General features: G+C 41.0%; 2 protein-coding genes across 2 annotated transcripts; both read left to right on the forward strand.

Annotated features, from left to right (window-relative positions):
* Positions 1–1,263: 1,263 nt before the first annotated feature.
* LOC117058910 (vomeronasal type-2 receptor 26-like) lies at positions 1,264–10,767 on the forward strand. Its single transcript, XM_033170324.1, has 6 exons — positions 1,264–1,269; positions 1,542–1,723; positions 5,546–5,876; positions 7,892–8,119; positions 8,678–8,804; positions 9,866–10,767. Exons 1-6 carry the CDS (start codon positions 1,264–1,266, stop codon positions 10,765–10,767), a joined length of 1,776 nt encoding a protein of 591 aa, XP_033026215.1.
* A 2,008-nt stretch (positions 10,768–12,775) lies between these two features.
* On the forward strand, positions 12,776–17,650 carry LOC117059345 (vomeronasal type-2 receptor 26-like). Its single transcript, XM_033171007.1, has 4 exons — positions 12,776–13,066; positions 15,410–15,637; positions 16,370–16,496; positions 16,749–17,650. The coding sequence occupies exons 1-4, from the start codon at positions 12,776–12,778 to the stop codon at positions 17,648–17,650; spliced, it is 1,548 nt and encodes a 515-aa protein (XP_033026898.1).
* Positions 17,651–25,887: the final 8,237 nt, after the last annotated feature.

A 25,887-nucleotide genomic window follows, 5' to 3' on the forward strand; every position in this document is an offset into this window, starting at 1 on the left:
TTTGTGCATTTAAAATAGATCAAAGTGTTCTGCTGCCCTAGTGCAATGTATCCACTTTAAAATAAACCTGTATTGTTGGTTGTTAGGAAAGTGATAAGGAAATGAATCGAAAAGAGTGGGATCAACTAATTTTTAATGTGTAGATTTATAAGCACCATGCAAGCAAGCCAGGGTTGGGAATGGAATGATATGTTGATTTTCCCAATCTTAAATTCAGTTCTTTACATTTCTGCAGTAATTTGAAAATATTTTTTTTCTTAAAAAACTCATGAAAGTTCATCAGCATTTTAGTGCAAAATTCTCCTAATAAAATTTTCTCCTAATAAATTTGTGTGTACACATTTTGGTAAGTAATTTAGTGTGTGTTAGCTTTACTGGTCTTTCCATTTTTATACACATTTCTGCAAACCTATGCATTTTTCTGGACACTGGTTGGAGAACTGCATCAAAAGTGGGATAAATATCTGAATTTTAGGGGATGTCTGTGTTTTAGTTCTCACATTGCTTTGGAAAGTGTGGATTCGCTATATTTGCATTTAAATGGGAACTGAATCAAATTTCTTATCCATCCCAAAACAGGATGAATTCTGATTATTTTATAACTTCCGCACAGACTAATCAGGACAAATGCTCAATGAAGACCAGATACAATCTAACCTCCATGGAAGCTTGGTTTGGTGCAAGTGAATCAGGAATAAAGCTCAATAAGGATAAAATCTGTAGGGGCCTTTCAAACCTCCACAGTCCTGCTGCTCACCACACTCTTGTTGCAACTTGCACTCGCAATTCCAAATTACATGGCAAACCTTGTATCTAGTGTGGCTCATAAAACTGGAACTGGGCAGTGATCATATTTTTCTGATAATTTTCATAATTATGGAAATGTGTTTCAATAAACGATTGAACATAGCACTTCATCATGTCCGCCTGTCAAGTCAATGGCTTCCCTCTAGGGTAAGACTTTCTTGTTGGAATTTGCTCCGCCTGGAAGTCTGGGACCTGTCACCCACTTGTAGTCTCTTTGAGAAGTCTTGTGGTCAGATTCAAGTAGAGACAAACATGTTTTCTATCTAAAATGCTTCTAGCACAGTTGACTTTGCAGAGGTACGTTATCTCCCCCTGCAGCTATCCAAATTACTGTCATTAGTTCACCTGGCCAAAGCTCCAGTGGTGTTTCAGAAAATAACAACATTTAGTAAAAGCACAATCTCTATAAGTAGATATAGAAAACAAGCAAGCCCCCTGTCACTGATGAGTGACAAGATGCAGGTAAGCTTCTGCCAGTTTGAGCTGTGATGTGTGTTGCCATTTTGTAGAACAGGCTTCAGAGTCTGTATTGGTTTTCTCTACTAGCCTGCTGAGGCACACACTCGGATTCTGCTGACGCTAAAGATAAGTGTGTTGTTTTCCTTTATTGGCAGAGTCAGGCACCACCCAAAGTAAGGCATTAATGTAAGGCTGGATGCTAGAGCAAGAGAATGCTAGAGAGGATGTTTGCTATAAAGATGATGGGTCTACATGTGTTGTTGCTGCTTCTTCAGCCTCTCAAACAATGTAAAGCAGATACCAGGAAGTGCCACATGAATGATCCTCTCCCTGTTCCACATGAGTGGTACCAGCCCGGGAGCCTCATCATTGGTGGGATAACTTCTCACATCTCTTACCATTTCCACGAACTATTCTTCAATAGACTTCCCAATCATGAATTGTTCGAGGTTCCAAAGTAAGCATTCCCCTCCCCCTTTAACCTGCTTCACCTGAGATTGTTGCTCATACAAGTGATAGGATTTGATTTGGTTTTACTTTTACTTTTATATACAATCTTCCTATGGTACAAGCTGGAAAAACACAAAATATAGAAGAAAGAAACAAATATATATGAAGATATACATGTGTATATTCAGATACACATGTGTATCTGAAGAAGTGTGCATACACACGAAAGCTCATACCAAGAACAAACTCAGTTGGTCTATACAGTGCTACTGGAAAGAATTTTCTATTATGTTTCGACTATGGCAGACCAACATGGCTACCCACCTGTATAGAAGAAAGATCACACATCTGATAACCATCTGATCCAAAACAAATTAGTGATTATTAGAAAATATCACTTTAAAGGAAAGCTATATCAAACAAAATAATATTCAATGATCCATACGGAATATGATAGTATATACCATATTTTTCTGTGTATAAGATGCCCTCGACTTCCGGCGAGGTCGCCATCACGGGCGGTCGCTGGGTTGCCTTGGCTGCGAGGCGACCCAGTCCAGCCCGGGGGTTGGAGCCCCGCCACCGCTACGCGGGGCTCCGGTGAGGCGCGGGAAGAGCGTCCCGTGCCTCGGGCTCCCCGGCGGGCCCGCTAGGCTACGCACCCTTCCCTCGTTCCCCCTGTAAAGGGGGAGTGGGGGTGAAGGGAGCGCGGAGCCGGGCCATTAGGGGAAATGCCCCAACCGGGCGGAAAAGCGGCGAGTACTGGCCTTGATGAGCGACGACGTTCTCCCTGAGAGATGAAAGGAAAAGAAGCCCGGAGGTCGTGAGTAATTGATTGGATTAACTGTTGAGCTTAAAGACTTAACAACCCGGGAGGCTTTAAAGAAAGGAAGCCTGCCTTTAACCCTTCGGTGGCAAGAAAATAACGGTCTGTGATACTGTTGCTACTGGATGGCTACATTGTTAAGATTTTTTTATGAGTGAGACTTTATAGATCTCCCTTTGGGGAGGAAGAGGATGGAGAATATTCCTTTTGAAAGTTTTGGTCTTTGCGCCCCGGTTTCAGAGAAAATGGCTGCGAAAACTCTGAACCGAAGTGGAAAATTACTGCTATAAGATGGATAACATTGAAATAGAAACTGAAATTTGATGCCTATGCCTGTCCTCACCATGTTGGGCTTTGTCTTTGAAGTTGTTTTGAACTCTGGACTAACTGATGAAGAAAGGATTATTATATTGAAACTGGAACTGCTTAATCAGAAATTGAAGGTTTTGAGTGGGGATATGAAGAAAAATCTACTTCCCACAGAGGAGACCTTTCAGATATTCGATACTATGGAAGAAAGCCTTGGCAAAGAGCTGAAGGAGATGATTGAAAAACTGAGAGAGACGGCATGGCGACTCCCGGAAAAAGAAGCGTTCCTCGGTGGTGGCAGCCTGGGGACGGCGAGAAATGATATATCCAGCCCCCGAGGTGAGAGCTCGGGAGCGAAGGGCAAGAAATTAAGATATTTTCAAATAGAAGAAGAATACAGCGTTGAATGGGAGAAGCCGTTGGAAGGTGAACAGTGTATCCTGATGCTCGATGCCAGGACTGTTGGGGACTGTGTCTGGTTCTGTGGACGTACAAGAAAAGAGGACATTTGGAGCAGTGGTTCCGGTGAAAGATGGAAATGGACAATGGACAGAGGGGGAATAGGGTGAAGTGTATTAAGTGTAGAATATAAATGGTCTGTTATGGTAATCTGAAATCGGAGGGTTAAGACATTAAGTTTTATTGTATGTTTCAATAAGAATAGGGATATTTTGAATTTTATGTTATTAGCAGCAGTTAAGAGATAGAAGAATTTCGTATAGATTTGATATAAGAATAATTTGTTAAGATTTAAAGATTTGTTACTAATTATTAGGGATTAATATTATTGTCTAGATTTGAATCTTTTTAAATGAATTTAATTTTTTAGAGAGATGATGTTATTAAAGCAGATATGGATTTAAAACCGAAGGAGAGGAGGCAGGGGAAGTCAACCGTCAAGATTCGGAATTAGAATATTTTCTTATATGTGTATAAGAAGAAGAATCGTGATTATGTCTGTATTTGTTTTATATATGTAGGTGTGGGTGTGGGTTTATGTTTTGTTATGAAAATGTCAATAAATTCTTATAAAAAAAAAAGATGCCCTCATGCATAAGACGCCCCCTATTTTGGGGGACTCCAAATTAAGGAAATACACCTCAGCACTACCTGTGTATAAGACAAGCCCCAATTTTAAACCTAATTTTTTTGGTTTAAAAACCTAGTCTTATACACGAAAAACTACAGTAATAAAACAAATTTTTCAAATATCAGTAAATAATATTTGTATAGAAATCCAATCTCAGTAAATAAATAAATCACTACAAAACTGTTATCAATAATATGAAATACACAAAATATTGCAATAATGACCGTTCCCCACATTAAATGGGGAGCAACTTTTGCGTGGTTGCACGCAGCCCCCTTGGATCCCAGAGTGGCACCTGACAGTTTGGGCTGGGGTCGCCTTCCCCAGGCTGGATACCTGTGGTCTCTGCCTACCTCAGCCAGCGTCCAATCCTGCCTGGGGGAAGCGTTGCCAGGGGAATTGGCCAGGTAAAGAGAGGGATCACCCAGCCCATACAATAGAAGGCGTAGCTTACCTGGGAAATGGCAGTCGGGCTCCAGAGCTTCTCCCACCCTCCACTCCCTCAATTAACTCTTAATTTTGCAGGTTAACCTCTTCTCCACAGGTAAGCAGGTGCTGCTATGTCAAGGCCGCTGTTGAAGGGCCGGAAAGGAATTTTCCTGCATTGGCAGGTTTCGGCTTTCCCATAGCAAAATGTCACAACTTTGGCGGTTTCAGGCCTTGGGCAATATCCTTTAGTCATCTTCCTAAATGGGAGGGGGCGTGGGGCAGTGACCCCATGCCCCCAGTGCGGCGATGATACCAGGGTTCCCGTTAAAGGGGTCTAGGGGGGAGGCATTGACCATACGCCAAGAGGTTATCATTGCCCTCCCCCTCCAGCAATGGCAAATGGGGGGCGGGCTCTCTGCTTGAACATATGTTCTCCAGAGCCAGCCAAATCCCCACACATTCTGGATAACCCTGAAGTTTCCCAGATCCCTGGCTGGGGGCTGGGAAGGATAAACGCCCAATGCCTGAGCCAAGGTCTACCTACATCTGAATCTTAATAAAGTTGTGGCCAATTTTAACCCCATAGCACGTTGTCTTGTGTCATTATTCCGCTCAGGGGTCGCCTGGGTTTGGGGGACTCCACCTGTCCACGCAAAAAGATCTGCTTTAGGTACAAGGTCATGTACACCTGTATTTCTTCTTTTTAGGCTCCTTAGAGAGAGGGAAAACAATGTATTACAATGGTGTTTTCTTCAAAGAATGGCTTCTTCAGAACTATATCCAGTGCTATTTTTCCAAGTAAAAGAGGTGCCAGAACTCACATTGAACACCTCTCTTGCGCTCTTATATAGGGAATGGAGCCTACCTGAGTGGTGCTGGAACTGAGTTATGGTTGAATATATGTCGCCAGGATTAAATTTCTGAGAGAAACTTCTGGACTGGAAAGCAAGTTAGGACTTACTGTTGGTTCAAGGCAGGAAAACCTTTGTCAGTGTCATGATGCTTCACACATGTTATTTTGTCTGTAAAGGAAGAGTTTTAATATCTTAGGAACAGGGTACTCTCAGTAGAAATTCAGTATCATCATAATCACCACGACTGATGTCCCTGTGGCAAGCAATTTGGTTATAGACAGGATGGAGCAGAATTATTCTACACTGTTTTGCTGCCTTAAGTGCTTGTTTGCTGAAAGAGCACTCAAACTCTCTCTGCAGTGTGGTGCTAAAATTCTACCAGCACATCCTGGCCTTGGTGTTTGCTGTAAATGAGATCAACAAGAATCCCAGCATCTTGCCCAATGTCACCCTTGGGTTCCACATCTATGACAGCTACTACGACGCAAGGATGACTTATCGGACCACCATGGACCTGCTCTTCAAATTCAGAAGATTTGTCCCCAGTTACAAATGCAACGCCCAGAAAAACCTCATAGCTGTCATTGGGGGACTTGGTTCTGATGTCTCCTTCCATATGGCAGAACTCTTAAGCCTATACAAGTATCCACAGGTAAGATTTCTATATGGGTGAATGGGGGATAATCACTAAGTTCGTTCTTCTCCTGGAATGCTGGGAGTAATTTTGAGGGTCAGAATAAGCAGAGGAATGGATGTGAGAAAATCAGAACCTTCCCTGCTGCTTAAGTTCCCCTGAAGTTTAGTGGTGCCAATTCCCAAGTGTGTAGCAGCTGCAATATTCTTTAAAAGTGGGGTGGGGGTGGAAATGAACTGTGACTTCATTTTAAAATGAACTATGACTTTGTTTTAAAAGTAAAAGAAAATGAGAGGTGCTTATCATCAGACCTCCTCTTATTTGTTGTTGTTGTTGTTCAGTCGTTCAGCCGTGTCCGACTCTTCGTGACCCCATGGACCAGAGCACGCCAGGCACGCCTATCCTTCACTGCCTCTCGCAGTTTGGCCAAACTCATGCCAGTAGCCTCGAGAACACTGTCCAACCATCTCATCCTCTGTCGTCCCCTTCTCCTTGTGCCCTCCCTCTTTCCCAACATCAGGGTCTTTTCTAGGGAGTCTTCTCTTCTCATGAGGTGGCCAAAGTACTGGAGCCTCAACTTCAGGATCTGTCCTTCTAGTGAGCATTCAGGGCTGATTTCTTTGAGAATGGATAGGTTTGATCTTCTTGCAGTCCATGGGACTCTCAAGAGTCTCCTCCAGCACCATAATTCAAAAACATCAATTCTCTTATACCTGATACTAAATGTTACATTTCCCGAGTCTAGATTTCAGAGACCTTTAATACAATTTTGGCCTGCTCCCAAAATTGTGAAGGAGTTTTTCCACAGCTCTGATAAATATTCATGTTTTGCACAGGTCGACAGGCTCAGATGCTCCTCTTAAAATATTTGTGTTTTTCCCTTCAGCTCACTTACGGTTCATTCACCTCTCAGCAGAGTCACACAACACAGTTGCCTTCCTTTTACCATATGGTCCCAAGTGAAGCAAACCAGTACATTGGGATCATTAGCTTACTGAAGCATTTTGGTTGGGCCTGGATTGGGCTCTTTGCTGTGGACAATGACAGTGGAGAACATTTCACACAGGTCCTGGAGCCATTGCTTTCTCAGAATGGAATCTGTTCAGCCTTCACACAAATGATTCCAAACCAAAACAATGCATTTAATGTCCATGCAGTTAACGTATTAGCTTCTGTTATTTATCTAGCTTTCTCAGAGAGCAAAGCCACTACCTTTGTCATCTATGGAGATTCTATGACCATTCTATGGGTGAATACATATGTGCTCATAGGAGTTCCTAGCTACAATGAAAGCACATCACATGGAAAGGTGTGGGTTATGACAGCCCAGCTGGATTTTACATTAACAGGCCTTCAGAATGGATGGGACTTTCAATTGTTTGACGGGGCCCTGTCCTTCACAATTCACTCTGATGAGATTCTGGGATTCAAGGAATTCCTTCAGATGGTAAAACCTGGCTGGAATCAAGAAGATGGCTTTCTCAAGGACTTCTGGGAGCAAGCATTTAACTGTTTATTTCCAGAGCCCCAGGAGCTGGTCGAGGTTGGTGGATCTTGTACTGGAGAGGAGAGGTTGGAGAATCTTCCTGCAACTGTATTTGAAATGCACATGACTGGCCACAGCTACAGTATCTATAATGCTGTCTATGCTGTGGCACATGCTTTGCATGCCATAGAGTCATCCCGATACAAACACAGTCCAATGATGAGTGGCAAAAGTCTTCAAGGTCTCCAGCCCTGGAAGGTAGTGTATTCACAAAGAAACAATCTCATTTACATGAAGAGAATATAAAAAATAATGCATCTTCCAACATAATAATAATAATAATAATAATAATAATAATAATAATAATAATATTCAGCTATAACTACCATGTTATACTGGTTCTCTTGCCTTAAATATAAACTGTTTTTAGAAAGATTTTTTTGTAAGGTGAAACTACATAAGCAATGTTGTCAATGATTTTTTAAAGCATATTTACTTCAATAGGTTTTGATCCCATTCCTAACCACCCTTGTTCTTTTTCAACTAGCTGCACCCATTTCTTGAAGGCATTTTGTTTAATAACTCAGTTGGAGAAGCAATCTTTTTTCATGATAACAGGGAGAGGAGAGGTGGATTTGACATAATGAACCTGGTCACTTTCCCAAACAAATCATTCCAGAGAGTCAAAGTTGGAAGGGTGGATGCCAAGTTTCAGGAAGGAAAAGAGTTAATCATTAATACAGACATAATTGTGTGGCACAGGACATTTAACCAGGTTTGGATTATTGATAAGCTTCCAGTTTATGCCTTCTGTCATGTTGGTTGGAGATTCTTGTTTCTCAAAGGATTGGTTTTCTTAACATAGATCAGATGGATAATGAATGCCAATATGTACTGAAATGTCCCTGTAGGAAATGTTGTCTAAATTAACAGCTTATTCTGAGGGAAAAAATAATAATCATTTTTGCTGTTGTTGTAGTTGGGTGGCCTTTGGTAATCTGGTCACAGTTATATCTTATGTTTAAAGCGCAATTAGACCACTTTAATCAAAGTGGCTTTCCCCAAAGAAGCTAAGTGCTGAAGTTTGTTAAGGATGCTGAAAGTTGTTAGGATAACCCTATTATACTATTCTAAGAAGTATGGTCCTAAACAAGAGACTGCAAAAATAGTGCACAATGTGCTTGGGACAGTTTTGGCAGATTTTTGAATGCTTATATTGCATGTACCCTGTTCTGAATTCTTCCATGTTAGTTCATCATGTGCTTAAGGGGGGTAAACAGAGAGATGGCCAAATTCCCCATTCTACTAATCTCTTCTTCCCTTTTATGGGCAGGTGATGCCTGTCTCTGTGTGCAGTGACTCCTGCCATTCTGGTTATCAGAAGAAAAAGAAGGAAGGAGTGAAGTTTTGCTGCTACAGTTGCACCCTGTGTCCAGAAGGAAAGATTTCCACCCAGAAGGGTAGGTCTAAATGTCTTTGTCTTCTGGATCCTTTCAGTTAATATGTTTGGTTATGAGTGGGAATTAATCAAGTTAGGGCAGCTTAGTCCATTTTGAGCATACCACAAACCTCAGTACTGTTCAAGTTACTCCCTCTTGTTAACCTATTTTCCCCAATGCGGATTTGTTTATTTATTCATTTCACTTTCTTTTATTCTTCTTTACATTTATTTTATGTTCCCAAAGAGGTTCCCATAAAAATCCTATGAATAGAAACTCACAAAGAACAGATGAAATAAAAGAAAACGAATGATAGCCTTTAAAAGTGTGATGATGTGGCTATCTGTGCCTCCAAGGGGAGGGAGCACCAAAACTGGGGAACCACCACTAAGTTGCCCTGTGCAAGGATCTGAAACATACTACTCAGTGTGACCACGCACAGCCCTCCCCATTGATCTCAGGGCTCAGGTGGGTTGATATTGCAAAAACCATTCCGAAAAAATGGCTTACTGTCGGAACAAGGCAGAAATGGCTCCAAGCACAGTGTCTGCATGCTGAAATCTCTCTCTCTCTCTCTCTCTCTCTCTCTCTCTCTCTCTCTCTCTCTCTCTCTTTCTCTCTCTCTCCCCCCCCCCCCAGTTGCACAGGAGATATCTCTGCATATACCTGCTACAGTCTCTTATGCCACCTGAAAATTGGAATTTCCATAGTAGGAAAATACACAATAATTGATTTGGTGTTAGTCCAATGTCACATACAAAATCATAAAATGATATGACAAATAGTAATGATTTTTTGTATTATTTTATTTTGTTGACAAGTTCTTTATTTTAAAAACAAATACTGTGTTATAGTACAGGCGGAAAGGGCAGAATGGGAGCAGACTGTGGGGTGGAAGGGGGCAAGGCACGCTTATGTACACTCTGCCAACGTGTGCAGGGGTGGGGAATGCAAGTGGTGCAAAATGGTTGCTGCATGTATTTAATGTAAAGCATTTGGAGATTTTTTTTTTTTTAAATAAAGTTGACTACAAATTTGATGTGCAAAATTAGCATTGTGATGATTGCTCTTTATTGCTTCAGACATGGACGACTGTTCCAAATGCCCAGAAGATCATTATGCAAGCAAGGACAGAGATCGGTGCATCCCGAAACTGACAATCTTTCTGTCTTATGAGAAACCTCTAGGGATCAGTTTAGCCTTGGTTGCTATTTCTTTTTCCCTCATCACAGTCGCAGTGTTAGGAACTTTTATTAAGCACAAAGATACCCCCATAGTCAAAGCCAACAACCGGGACATCACCTACACTCTCCTGGTCTCCCTCCTGCTCTGCTTCCTCTCATCTTTACTTTTTATAGGAAGACCTCAGAAGTTGACTTGCTGTCTCCGACAATCTTCCTTTGGAATCATCTTCTCTGTAGCAGTTTCATGTGTATTGGCAAAAACCATCACTGTGGTTGTAGCTTTCATGGCTACCAAACCAGGGTCCAGCATGAGGAAATGGGTGGGGAAAACATTGGCCAACTCCATTGTCCTTTTCTGCTCTCTGATTCAAGCAGGCATCTGTGTAGTGTGGCTAGCAACTTCTCCCTCCTTCCCCAATTTGGACATGCAGTCAGTACCTACACAGATCATATCGGAATGCAATGAAGGGTCTGTCCTCATGTTTTATCTTGTTCTGGGCTACATGGGCCTTCTGGCCATCATCAGCTTCACCGTGGCTTTCCTGGCAAGGAAGTTGCCAGACAGTTTCAATGAAGCCAAATTCATCACCTTCAGCATGTTGATGTTTTGCAGTGTTTGGTTGTCATTTGTTCCAACCTACCTGAGCACCAAGGGAAAATACATGGTGGCTGTTGAGATCTTCTCCATCTTAGCTTCCAGTGCTGGGTTATTAGGCTGCATCTTTGCCCCTAAATGTTACATTATTGTGTTGAGGCCTGATCTCAACAGAAAGGATAAACTAATAAGGAAAAAGAATTAATCAGCTCAGCTTTTAATCAACTTGTCTGATATCACAGAATTAAATAATATTACATTCCTGTTTTGTGTATATCTTATGTAAGCAGAGTTAGTGGCATGTGTAGGGAAGTTTTTAATATTTGGTGCTTTATTCTCTTTTTAATCTGTTGTGAACCACCCAGAGTGGCTGGGGAAACCCAGTCAGATGGGTGGGGTATAAATAATAATAAATAATAACTATTATTATTAATAACTTCATATGTAGATCTCAGTTCCCAACATAACACCCCCCCCCAAACTACGCGATAAAAGTAAGAACAAAAACCAAAAAAACCCATTAAACCCTTCACTCATCCCTTCCCATTTCCATATGTTCCTGAAAATTGCTGGTGGTCTATAGCCACGTTCAATGTAGTTGCATAGGACATAAAGCTAAGCTATGTTATACAAAACTTGTCTGGTTTTTTTTGTCTATTGTTTCTTCAGTCTCAAACTTAATCAGCCCCCCCCTCCATTAACATCAAGTCCCACAGCTTCATAAACCATGTTTCAACCAACCTTCCTTGCTGACATTTGTTCCCTACGGGGGCAAGTGTTAACCATCTGCTACTTATTTCACCAAATGCAGCAGAGAAGAGTGGGAGCTGGGAGAAAAACACCCTAAACAGGGTGGGGGGAAAAATAAAACCTGAAGAACTAATTATTCCCCACTGGAATTGTCACAATCACTATAATTTGCTCACATAGTCCAAACTCCAAAGGCTTTCTAGAAAGCAATAGAAAACTATCAATACAGAAGTCTGAAAGTGAACATAAATGAACCCATTTGCCACGGACAGCTGGGAGTAGGGGCAAGAAGCAGACAAGGCTGTGTCAATTCCATTTCTGACATTGTCCTCATTTTCTATGTTATCTGCCAGACTTAAAATTGAGAGCATTGGCAACTTCCATTAATACTCATAGCATGCATTTGTTGACACTAAAAGCAAGACATTTCTCTTAAGAGGTGTCTTGGCAAAGTCAAGCACCATCCTGTTTTGTTTTGTTTTTTAACAGTTTTAAGCTATCCAGCTGGTATGAATGGGCAGGGTAGAGAGTGGGTCTAGAGATGAGCTTTGCTGCTAGGATGCTGCTACTGATGTTCCTCTTTCTGCTATCTGTCAAGGTTTGCAAAGTAGATAATATGAAGTGCCCCATTAGCAATCCCCTCCCTGTTCCTCATGAGTGGTACCAGCCAGGGGACTTTCTCATTGGTGGGATGGCTTCTCAGATCACTTACCCTGCCAGTGAAGCTTCCTTCACAGAACATCCTTCTGGGAGGCTATTTGATGTTCCAGAGTAAGAAACCATTCCCCTCCCCCCATGCATATTCTGAACTTTGCAAGAAGACAAATAATTTTTTTGTATGAGTGATGGCATGCTCAAAGAAAGCTCATGTAGGCTTATCCTACCCCAATCACTTTCTGAGAATTGTGCATATTATTAACCCCACAGTAAATATGGGGTTTGTTCTCATATAATAAGAACTCCTTTTGTTTTAGAATGTAACATCAGGCTGGGGAGAAAGATGGCATTTTCTTTAATTGGATCAAATGTATCTGGAGGCATACATGTGCAAATTCATTGCAGTGCATTCACAGGAAATTTTTCAAATAAAAAAATACACGTTAGCACTTAATTAAATTAATTGTTGTTTAGTCGTTTAGTTGTGTCCAACTCTTCGTGACCCCATGGACCAGAGCATGCCAGGCATTCCTGTCTTCCACTGTTTCTTGTTGCAGTTCATCTTTAATATTCCAGAACAACCACATTAATGTCAGTTACAGAACAACATTGGGGGCTAAAGTCCTGTCGCTCAGCTAGTTTTGGAGGTTGTCATTTGTGATGTCAGAATGGTGTACGTTAATTATTTTGTGCAGAGAAATAGAAGGACCAGTTAGAGACAGAAGTTACCACTTCAACAATTTACCGGTAATGCATTACAGAAATCTTTCCTGAAATAATAATAATAAATTGTTTCTCTTTATAGAATGGTAACAAAATTTTACCAGCACATTCTTGCCTTGGCATTTGCTGTGAATGAGGTCAACAAAAACCCCAATATCTTGCCCAATGTCACTCTTGGGTTCCACATCTATGACAGCTACTATGATGAGAGAATGACCTATCACACTACTCTGCAACTTCTCTTCAAATCACATAGATTTGTCCCCAACTACAAATGTGGCTCCCAGAAAAACCTCATAGCCATCATTGGTGGACTTGGCTCTGATACCTCCTTCCATATAGCGGACATTTTAGGATTATACAAGATTCCACAAGTAGGAATATTGCTCTGGGAAGCAGACATTTTTTTTATTTCATCATTCTGTGAATAATTTATTGCAAAATGAGAGCGAGGGAGAGGGAGAGGGAGAGGGAGAGGGAGAGGAGAGAGAGAGAGAGAGAGAGAGAGAGAGAGAGAGAGAACTAATAGAAACCCTCCCATAAATTTCATAACACCTTGCCCAAATTCCCCCCAAATCCTACAAATTCCTTCATGTAGTAGTTGATTTGACAGAGTCTGCCTAATTTTCCCGTATAATATCTGTCCTTTTCTTCTTTTTTCTTTTTAGCTCACATATGGCTCATTTTCCCCTCATGAGATTCATAGCACTCAGATCACTTCCTTCTACTGCATGGTCCCTAATGAAACCCAACAGTATGTGGGAATCATCCAGTTACTTCAGTATTTTGGTTGGCTGTGGGTTGGTATCTTTGCTCTTGATAACAACAGCGGAGAACATTTCTTGCAGACCCTGGAACTTATGCTTTCACAAAATGGAATCTGTTCGGCCTTCACCAAAAGAATCCCACAACAACCGTATTTGGACGACTTGGATGAAATTATCAATATAGCCTCAAGTATATATGTACCTTTCAGTGACAAAAAAGTCAGTGTGTTTATCATCTATGGAGAATCTTTGACAATTGCATGGCTGAGAACTGTAATCTTTTTACGAGATCCCGGAAACAAGGAAAATAAATCGTTTAGAAAGGTGTGGATTATGACAACCCAATTGGATTTACTATCTCCAGGACATCAAAGGGGGTGGGATTTTGAACTGTTCCAAGGTGCCATTTCCTTTACAGTTCACTCAAACGATCTTTTACAGTTCAGGGAATTCCTTGAGGTTGTAAAACCTTATTGGACCGATGGAGATGGCTTTCTTAAAGAATTCTGGGAGCAAGCATTTGACTGTATATACCGAAATCTGAGAGGGTCAGTGCCATTTGATGGAATGTGTACCGGGGAGGAGAAGGTTGATTATCTTATTAGACCTATTTTTGAAACGCATATGACAGGCCATAGCTACAGTATCTATAATGGTGTTTATGCAGTGGCTCATGCTTTGCATGCCATTTATTCATCTAGATCCAGCCAGAAAGCAATGTGGGGGAGTACAGTTGTTGATCTTCATCATATACAGCCATGGCAGGTAAAGTTTACACTACAAATATTCTTACTTCAATAAAAAGTACAGTCGTACCTCGGGTTACATACGCTTTGGGTTGCATACTTTTCGGGCGACGAACTCCCATAACCTGGAAGTGTTTCAAAGCATGTTTTTTTGGGTTACGGACGTTTCAGGTTACGTACAGCGACCCAGAACGAATTGAGTACGTAACCTGAGGTACCACTGTATAGGTGAGATTTTGTGCCTTGACAATTCTTCGTATAACGGGAGCCTGGAAACAGTTTGTTTTCTACAATGCAGCACGAATTCTCACTTTCCGACAGGTTTCTTAGGCAAATGTATACAGAGCAATGGATATGATTCTTATTATTGCGCAGTAGACAATGTTCCAGCCATGCAGCTATCAAAGGTGAACTTGCGTACGCAAATAATCTCTCTCCATTCTGACAAGCAAGAGGCATTATCCCAGTTTCAAGACATGTTCTGGCCAAGCAAATGCATCTAAGGAAGGCTGATGATGGGATAAGGCAGCAGTTTTCATCCTGAACTGTCTTCATTATAATCAGTGCTGTTTCCATTATAATCTGCTGCAGTTTAGTTTCCAACGAATACTGTTATTTTTCCTCATTCTCTGCTATTTGATGTAATTAAGAAAATCATTTATGCAATCTGCATCAGTTTAGAATTTAAGTAAAAGAATGGCCCATCCCCCCCCACTATTCATTTCAATGCAAAAGAAATGGAATGTAATTTTTTTTGGGGGGGGGACATTATCCATTGTGTATAACTTGCTGATTGAAAGCAACAACAAATACCAATTAATATTAACTGGATTGATTTCCATTCCAGAAAGGGGATGAATAAGTGGACAATTTCTGCTTCTGTTTTCCTCCTCCTCCTCCTCCTCCTCCTCCTCCTCCTCCTCTTCTTCTTCTTCTTCTTCTTCTTCTTCTTCTTCTTCTTCTTGTAATTCCGACATCTCTAATGAAGTCATGTTGCAGGGCCAATGAAGGATGACCATGAGAGTGTAGTCTTGGGACAATGCTGAAGACCATAGAGAGGGCTGCATTTGGACTCTGGACTTGGGGTTCCACATCCCTGAGCTAAATGATATTTTTAAAGTCACATGAAATATCCAATACAATTTTATCTCCCGTTCCTTCCCTCTCTTTTAACTTTATTTATTTCTACTTCTCTTTCAAACAGCTCCATCCGTTTCTTCAAGGAATCTCATTTAACAACTCAGCTGGAGAAACGGTGTCCTTTAACGACAAAAGGGAAGTGGGTGGTGGATTTGACATCATGAACCTGGTCACTTTTCCAAACATGTCATTCCAGAGATTGAAAATCGGAAGGGTGGGCCCCAGTGATTCCGAAGGGAAAGAATTCACTATAAATGAGAGTATGGTTGTGTGGCACAGAGGATTTAACCAGGTAACCATAGAGGTCCTTTGAATTTCTAATTTCCTTTGCTGCCTAGTATTATCTAAACTCCAAAATAAAGTCAGTGTTACATAACTCCCAAAATAAAAAAAACACTAGTTATAACATTATTTTTTTAAAAATATATTTATTAAAAAAATTCACATAACAAAAACAAAAACAACATAACAACAATAACAAACATAAAAACACAACAAAAACAACCACTTACTATTCTTCTTAACAAAATAGATTTTTCCCTACATCTTATTGGGACTTCCTCCTGTCTCCTCCTCCTGCGTCACTTATGAATACCTTTTTCATAACTTCAAAAATCTTATAATTCTATTCTAATTTCTTACAAAACTTATCCATTAATATATTCTATATCTTAACTTATCTTATAACATTATCAGATTATTTAAGTTTATCTCTTATCCTAACCTTTATCATCTTATATCAAAATCAACACTAGTTATAACATTAAAGCCCCAAACTGCAATTCTAAAAATAATATTACAAGTTCAATATGGGTGAAACGAAGTTCATAATATATGCTGCAACTTGTTTTAATATGAAATAGATTCTGGGTGATTGAGATAAGTTTTCTTTGTGGGCCAGCTCTTTTTCTGTATGGTATGCTACTGGGCTGAGTAGTGAGCTTTTTTATTTGGAGATCAATAACTGAGTTTTTAATATATCAATCAAATCTCTCATTGTAACTCAATCCATTATTATGGCTAGGTACTCCCCATTTCTTTGTGTAATGAGCACTGCCAGCCTGGTAATCAGAAGAAAAAGAAGGAAGGGGAAAAGTTTTGCTGTTACAATTGTGTTCCATGCCCAGAAGGGGAGATTTCCAACAAGACAGGTATAGTACTCCAGTTTTTCCATCAAAAGAGGGTTACTTGAGTTATGTAAGATGACTTGACTGTTCTTGAACAGGCCTTCTGTTCACAGCAGCTTTCTTTGAATGTTCAAAGCATTCATGTTCATATTCATATATCTACACACTTGGCACATGCAGCCAGAAATCAGCATGAACTACAACTTGCATATGGAGTGGAGAACAGTTTGTGACACTTGAACTGGCATTGAACTGTATTTTTTTTCTATTTTTCAGATATGGGTGACTGTTTCAAATGCGCAGAAGAACAATTTCCAAATGAAGGGAAAAATGGATGCACCTCCAAAACTACAAGCTTTCTCTCTTACGACGAGCCATTAGGGATCAGTTTAGCCACAGTTGCTGTTTCCTTTTTCCTGGTCACAGCCTTGGTGTTAGGAATCTTTGTTAAGCACAAAAATACTCCCATTGTCAAAGCCAACAACCGGGACCTCACCTACATTCTCCTTGTTTCCCTCCTGCTCTGCTTCCTTTCTTCATTGTTATTCCTTGGACAACCCGGGAAAGTGACCTGCTTTCTTCGACAAACAACTTTTGGAATCATCTTCTCAGTGGCTGTTTCTTGTGTGTTGGCAAAGACCGCCATTGTTTCTCTAGCATTTTTAGCTACAAAGCCTGGGTCTAGGATGAAGAAATGGGTGACGAAAAGACTGACCAACTCTATTGTCCTTTCCTGCTCTCTTATTCAAGCAGGTATTTGTACTGTGTGGTTGACAACCTCTCCCCCTTTCCCTGATTTAGACATGCACTCAGTAACAGAAGAGATCATTCTGCAATGTAATGAAGGGTCAGTCGCCATGTTTTATACTGTCTTGGGTTACATGGGCCTCTTGGCCATTGCCAGCTTCACTGTGGCATTCCTAGCCCGCAAGTTACCAGATAGTTTTAATGAAGCCAAATTCATTACCTTCAGCATGATGGCATTTTGTAGTGTTTGGTTGTCCTTTGTTCCAACCTACCTGAGTTCAAGAGGAAAGGACATGGTGGCTGTGGAGATTTTCTCCATCTTGGCTTCCAGTGCTGGGTTACTGGTTTGCATTTTTTCTCCTAAATGCTACATCATTGTACTGAGGCCTGAGCTGAACAACAGGGAGCAACTAAGAAAGAGAAATAATTGAAGAATACATCCCCATTATTTTGACAGGGTTAGCACTTTAGGAGAAAAGGGATTAGGGAATCTGAGATCCTCTCAGTAATAATTTATGTTGTTGTTGTTCAGTCGTTCAGTCGTGTCCGACTCTTCGTGACCCCATGGACCAGAGCACGCCAGGCACGCCTATCCTTCACTGCCTCTCGCAGTTTGGCCAAACTCATGTTAGTAGCTTCGAGAACACTGTCCAACCATCTCATCCTCTGTCGTCCCCTTCTCCTTGTGCCCTCCATCTTTCCCAACATCAGGGTCTTTTCCAGGGAGTCTTCTCTTCTCATGAGGTGGCCAAAGTACTGGAGCCTCAACTTCAGGATCTGTCCTTCTAGTGAGCACTCAGGGCTGATTTCTTTGAGAATGGATAGGTTTGATCTTCTTGCAGTCCATGGGACTCTCAAGAGTCTCCTCCAGCACCATAATTCAAAAGCATCAATTCTTCGGCGATCAGCCTTCTTTATGGTCCAGCTCTCACTTCCGTACATTACTACTGGGAAAACCATAGCTTTAACTATACGGACCTTTGTCGGCAAGGTGATGTCTTTGCTTTTTAAGATGCTGTCTAGGTTTGTCATTGCTTTTCTCCCAAGAAGCAGGCGTCTTCTAATTTCGTGACTGCTGTCACCATCTGCAGTGATCGTGGAACCCAAAAAAGTGAAATCTCTCACTGCCTCCATTTCTTCCCCTTCTATTTGCCAGGAGATGATAATAATTTAATAATTTATAGCTATAATAATTTATAGCAGTCTCAAAGTTAATTAGAGAAAGAGAGGATTTGGTGACCTTATGCCCTGATATTTTTGGGGAAAAGATGAACATTCCTCCACTCTAAGTCACTCACCCCCTTTTTACCAGGATAAACATACCAAACTCACTCAACCATTCCTCAAAATGGTGGTTTCCAGGCCCTTATCATCATGGCCACCCACCTCTGTACATTCACCAGCTTGTCAATATATTTCTGAAACTGTGGTGCCCAAAACTGGACACAGTACTCCAGGTGTAGTCTAATCAAGGCATAATTGAGCTGACCAAGGCTGATGTTTACAAAAGAATTCTCAAAATAAAGATCACACTCAAACCTGATAACAGTTATAGAAATTACTTGGTGTGCCCAAATATTTTTATTCATTTTATTTATATAGCCCTTCACCCAAAGACCACAGGATGGTTTACAACATAACAAACATAACATAATAATCACACAACTCAAGACCTTAAGAACGTAAGAACACACGAAGAGCCTGCTGGATCAGGCCAATGGTCATCTAATCCAACAGCCTGTTCTTAAATAACTGACCAGGTGCTTGTGGGAAATCCACAAGCAGGATTCAAAGCACAAGAATACTCTCCCCTCCTGGGTTTCAGAAATGTAATGCCTTCAACTGTGTACAAGCCTTATGTGGAGCCAGGACTATACATTCAAAGCACATAATTGCAGGACAGCAAGCATTCTGGCTCCATAATATTAAGGTATGGTTATATATAGTGGAAATCGTATGATGTTTGTTCATATGTGTACTTGTTTTCCTCATTCAAAAAGAGAAATAAAGTTTATTTTATCTACTTACCTACCTACCTACCTCTCTATCTATATGTAATACAGAAAAGTGTGTATCTGCTTCCCCTACCAGTGAGAATAAGAAATATGTTTCTTGATGCAAAGAAAGGAAAGTTTAAGGGCATTCCCATGCAATCCTTGCTCAGTTTCCCTTCCCTGCTGATTTCTTGCACAGAGTCCATACTACCAGTAAGTACAAGCTAAAATGAGGTAGTTATGTAATACATATATAGAGATAGAGATAATCTGCATCCTAATATGATGATCACCCCAGAGCAAACATGTCTGAAATGATTATTTGATAAGTTGAGAATCATTTATCTCTCCCCAGCCTGTCTACTTATTGAAATACTTAATGGTATTTTCAAAGTTGTTGCCACTTAAGATTAAACGAAACAGCACTTCCTCTTTTATCAGTTCCATGACAGTAGTAACAATTCAAACTCACTTGTGGTATTATAAAGAATTGCCATATTTCAAAAAAGTGAAAGTCTGGACACTTTGCTCTTGGGGGGGGGGGCAAAAATGTCGCCCAAAGTTGTTGAGCTCAAAGTTATTTTGATTCTCAAAAATAAAATAAAAGGAAAGGAAAGGAAAAAGGAAATTTGCCAAAATCTACATTCACAACATCAACATGGGTTGCCATACATCTGGATTTCAGCAATTTCCATCCGGACATTTTATGTGGGCTGAATTCCAGCTAAGTCTGGGAAATTCCAGGTGTATGGCAGCCCTGTTTAAAATAACATATACTATCTGTTCTGCATGTGTTAAAAACAACGGGGACTTTCCTCTAACTGTAAACATCAGGGGTTCGATCAAGACTGTGGTGGGGGCACAGGGTACTGTTAGTATTTACTGGGATTTATTCCACCACATAGAAGAACTTCAGGTTTGTGCATTTCAAGTAGATTAAAGTGTTCTGCTGCCCTAGTGCAACCAATCCACCCAAAGTGGACTGTTTTCTATTAGGAAAGTAATGGGGGAAAGAACTGAAAAGTATGGAATGAACTATTTTTTAATGGGTAGATGAACAGTGGACACTAGGGTTGTGAATGTGATCCTTGCGGGAGCCGCATCCGCAACCTGCAGTGCCCGCAACCCGCAGTGCCCGCAACCTGCAGCGCTGCATCTGTGCACACGCGGGTCGCAATTCGGCACTTCAGTGCATGAGTGAAGGGCGATTCAGCGCTCCTGTGCATGCAAGAGCGCAGAAACCCAGAAGTAACTCGTTCCGATACTTCCGGTTTCGGAGCAGAGCGCAACCCGAAAAAGCGTGACCCACAGCGTTCGCAACATGAGGTATGACTGTATATGCACTTTGCAAGCAAATCAGAGTTAGGAACGGAATGATCATTTCCCAACCTTAAATTCAGATCTTCACAGATTCAACAGCATTTTAGTGCAAATTTCTCCTAATAAACACATTTTTGTGCAGTTTTGAATAATGTAAACATTTTGGCCGCAATTACCCATGATATAATGCATTCATAGAATAATAAAACTGAAGAGTTGGAAGGTACCCTGAGGATCATTTAGTCTCACCCCTGTAATACAGGCATATGCAGCTGTCTCATGTGGGCATTGAACCAGCAACCTTAGCATTATCAATCTGCACCACACTCTAACCAACTGAGCCATCCAGTTGAATTTGTGTGGGTTATTTTCAATACTGTTTTCATTTTTATACACATTACTGCAAATATGTATATTTTAGGGGCTCTTGTTGGAGAACTGCATCAAAATGAGGATAATTCCATGAACTTTAAGGGAAGTCTGTGTTTTGGTTCTCCCATTGCTTCAGAAAGAGTGGATTTGATATATTTGTGTCCAAATGGGAACCGAGTCAAATTTCTCATCCATTCCAAATCAGAATGAATGCTCATTGCTGTATAATTTCCACACAAACTAATCAAAAATGAATGCTCAGTGAAGACCAGATACAATCTAATCTCCATGCCAGCTTGGTGCAGGTGAATCAATAAGAAGGAAATGTTGGGGGAAGGGGGCTTTCAAACCTCCACAGTCTTGTTGCAGCTTTCTCATAAACTAGTAACAACTATTTGTTTAACATCAAGAATACAGGAAAAAAACCAAACTACATGGCAAGTGCTTTCATTATTTCAGCACTGATGCTCTGAGATCCCTTCACAATTATGGAAATGTGTTTCAATAAATGATTGAACATAGCACTTCATCATGTCTGCCTGTCAAGCCAATGGCTTCCCTCTAGGGCAGGCACATCCAACAGGTAGATCAATGGACGTCTGTGGTAGATCACTGGTAGATCACTGGCTCCCCACAAAGATCAGCAACTTTGGCTCCCCTAAAAAAAGCTCTACATCTTTGCCCTGAAGCCCCCCAAACAGGGCTTTCCTTCCTTAAAAAAAGCTCAATTTTGACCCGAACCCCCCAAAACATGGATGGCTTTCCTTCCTAAAAAAGCTCAACAACCTCGACCTGAACCCCCCAAAAGGGGGTTGATCACAGCCAGTTTTTAACTCTGTGAGTAGATCACAGTCTTTTGGAAGGTGGCCACCCCTGCTCTAGGGTAAGACTTTCCTGTTGGAATTTGCTCCGCCTGGAAGTCTGGGACCCATCACCCACTTGTTGTCTCCTTGAGGAGCATAACAGTCTTGTGGCCAGATTCAAGTAGAGAACAAATATGTTTGCTACCTGAAGTGCTTCTGGCACAGTGACTTTGCAGAGGTAAAAGAAAATAAATAAATAAAAAAATTCCTTACAGTAGCACCTGAGAGACCAACTAAGTTTGTTCTTGGTATGAGCTTTCGTGTGCATGCACACTTCTTCAGATACAAGTGTGCATGCACACGAAAGCTCATACCAAGAACAAACTTAGTTGGTCTCTAAGTGCTACTGGAAGGATTTTGTTTTTCTTATTTTTTATTTTGTTTTGACTATGGCAGACTAACACGGCTACCAACCTATAATTGCAAAGGGAAGTTATCTCCCCCTGCAGCTATCCAAATTACTGTCATTAGTTCACCTGCCCAAAGCTCCAGTGGTGTTTCAGAAAATAACAACATGTAGTAAAAGCACTAACTCCATAAGTAGATATAGAAAACAAGCAAGCCTCCTGTCACTGATGAGTGGCAAAATGCAGGTAAGGTTCTGCCAGTTTGAGCTGTGATGTGTGTTGCCATTTTGTAGAACAGGCTTCAGAGTCTGTATTGGTTGTCTCTACTAGCCTGCTGAGGCACACACTCGAATTTTGCTGACGCTGAAGATAAGTGTGTTGTTTTCCTTTATTGGCAGAGTCAGGCACCACCCAAAGTAAGGCATTAATTGTAAGGCTGGATGCTAGAGAGGAAGTTTGCTATAAAGATGGTGGGTCTACATGTGTTGTTGCTGCTTCTTCAGCTTCCCAAACAATGTAAAGCAGATACCAGGAAGTGCCACGTGAATGATCCCCTCCCTGTTCCACATGAATGGTACCAGCCGGGGAGCCTCATCATTGGTGGGATAACTTCTCACATCTCTTACCATTTCCATGAACTATTCTTCAATAGACTTCCTAATCATGAATTGTTCGAGGTTCCAAAGTAAGCAAAAGCCCGCCCCCCCTTAATCTCCTTCATTTGAGCTTGCCTAGATCACACACTCAACCAATTGCTCATACAAATAATAGGATATAATTTCATTTTCATTTTATTTTTATATACCATATGTTTACATTGCTATACACAAGGTAGTTTCCATGCTGGAAGAACAACAAAATATACAAGAAAGGTCACACATCTTATAAAAATCTGATCCATTACAATTTAGTTATAATATAAAAGATCGCTATCAAATAAAGTAATATTCAAATATCCCTTAGAATATAGTAGTACAGTGGTACCTCGGGTTAAGAACTTAATTCGTTCCGGACGTCCGTTCTTAACCTGAAACTGTTCTTAACCTGAGGTACCACTTTAGCTGATGGGGCCTCCCGCTGCCACCGCACGATTTCTGTTCTCACCCTGAAGCAAAGTTCTTAACCCGAGGTAGTATTTCTGGGTTAGTGGAGTCTGTAACCTGAAGCGTCTGTAACCCGAGGTAACACTGTATAGAATACAATAAACTTTCAAAATGTCAGCAAATAATAGTTAAACAGAATTTTACTTTCAATAAATATAATACTATTTTCAATGAAAAATAATAGAAATACACAAAATAATGCAATGCATTTAAAAAATGTAAAAAGATTGACATGAGATAAAAGGTCAGTACATGCACACACATACAACACATACATATCACAGTTACATGTACTGTTCTCAATGCTGTAGCCTGGAAGAAACTATTGCTCAGTTGGATTCTGGGGGAGGCATTCAATTTGTTCTTTTTAGGCATATTCCAATGCACTGTTGCATAGGATTGCACTGTTAATAGCATCAAATTTACATCCATCTTCATGGGTGAATTCAGGCGGAAGTCAGGAACTCAGTTGCAGCACCTCTGAGGTGGGTACCATTGCCATTCTAAGAGAATGGGGGAGGTGGTCATGGTGAGTTCAGGCACCTTTTTTCTAGAAAAATAGCACTGGGCAAACCAGATAAAACTTGGTCAGCTGCCTGTAGAGTTTGACATAAATGGTAGATTTGAACAGTGAATAACAGGGAGATCATGCCTATTATTTCCTGAGGAGTACCTACAAGTCACCTGCTGTACAACCTTTGATCCCATGGCAAATCTTCCCCAAAAGGGAAGCTGCTTAGAGAGAGAGGAAAAGCAATATGCTATAATGATGTGTGCTTCAATCAACAGCTTCTTCAGAACTATATGCATCTGATTAATAAGGTTGGCATGCTGTAAGTTATGTACTTAAGAAACCTTTGGAAGACTGAACTGTCAGGAAATGTTCTCAGCCTTTGGGGATGCAAAGTATTTGAAATCTCCAGTCAATGGATAATTTAGATCCACTGCCAATTTGTGATGGAAGAGGTGGTTGATACTGTTTTATAAAGTGCTCTCTCTATTGTCCCCATGATTAAATTTTGGGGGAAATTGCAAGACTGGAATGCAGAGGACTAACAAAATCTTCTTGCTGATTCAAGGCAGAAACAACTGTGTTATCAGTGTTATGATGATTTAAACATATTTTGTCTACAAAGATGGGCGGGGTACAAATAATAAATATTATTATTATTATTATTATCTCAGGAACAGCAGTAACAGAGTATTTTCAGTAGAAGTGTGGTATCATCATCATTGCCACATTTGTCCCTGTGGCAAGCAATTTGGTTATAGACAGGATGGAGCAGACTCACAGCTCTCCATGGAGGCACAAGTTAATTCTGTGTTCAGGGCGGCTGTCTACCAGCTCCATCTGGTACGCAGACTGAGACCCTACCTGCCCGTGGACTGTCTCACCAGAGTGGTGCATGCTCTAGTTATATCCCACTTGGACTACTGCAACACGCTCTACGTGGGGCTACCTTTGAAGGTGACCCGGAAACTGCAATTAATCCAGAATGCGACAGCAAGACTGGTGACTGGGAGTGGCCGCTGGGACCATATAACACACTGGTCCTGAAAGACCTACATTGGCTCCACGTACATTTCTGAGCACAATTGACCTTTAAAGCCCTAAATGGCCTCAACCCAGTATACCTGAAGGAGCGTCTCCACCCCCATTGTTCAGCCCGGACACTGATGTCCAGCGCTGAGGGCCTTCAGGAGGTTCCCTCACTGAGAGAAGTGAGGTTACAGGGAACCAGACAGAGGGCCTTCTCGGTAGTGGCTCCTGCTCTGTGGAATGCCCTCCCATCAGATGTCAAGAAAATAAACATCTATCTGACTTTCAGAAGGCATCTGAAGACAGCCCTGTTGAGGGTAGTTTTTAATGTTTGGTGTTTTTAATATTCTGCTGTTAGCCACCCAGAGTGGCTGGGGAAACCTAGACAAATAGGTGGGGTATTATTATTATTATTATTATTATTATTATTATTATTATTATTAACAACAACAACAACAACAACAACAACAACAACAACAACAACAACTTTGCTAAAAGAGCACTCAAACTCTCTCTGCAGTGTAGTGCTGAAATTCTACCAGCACATCCTGGCCTTGGTGTTTGCTATAAATGAGATCAACGGGAATCCCAGCATCTTGCCCAATGTGACCCTTGGGTTCCACATCTATGACAGCTACTACGACGCAAGGATGACTTATCAGAACACTATGGACCTGCTCTTCAAATTCAGAAGATTTGTCCCCAGTTACAAATGCAACACCCAGAAAAACCTCATAGCTGTCATTGGGGGACTTGGTTCTGATGTCTCCTTCCATATGGCAGAACTCTTAAGCCTATACAAGTATCCACAGGTAAGATTTATCTATGGGTGAATGGGGGATAATCACTAAGTTCATTCTTCTCCTGGAATGCTGAGAGTAATTTTGAGGGTCAGAATAAGCAGAGGAATGGATGTGAGAAAATCAGAATCTTCCCTGCTGCTTAAGTTCCACTGAAGTTTAGTGGTGCCATTTCCCAAGTGTGTAGCAGCTGCAATATCCTTGTTTAAAAAAGGAGAGGAAATGAACCATGACGTCATTTTAAAAGATGCTAGTCCTCAGACCATCTCATAAACCAGATAATAAATAATACACCCCCCCCCCAGGTAACATTTCAGAAATCTTTCAGA

This window comes from Lacerta agilis, chromosome 14 (genome assembly GCF_009819535.1).
Source record: "Lacerta agilis isolate rLacAgi1 chromosome 14, rLacAgi1.pri, whole genome shotgun sequence".
Taxonomy (NCBI): domain Eukaryota; kingdom Metazoa; phylum Chordata; class Lepidosauria; order Squamata; family Lacertidae; genus Lacerta; species Lacerta agilis.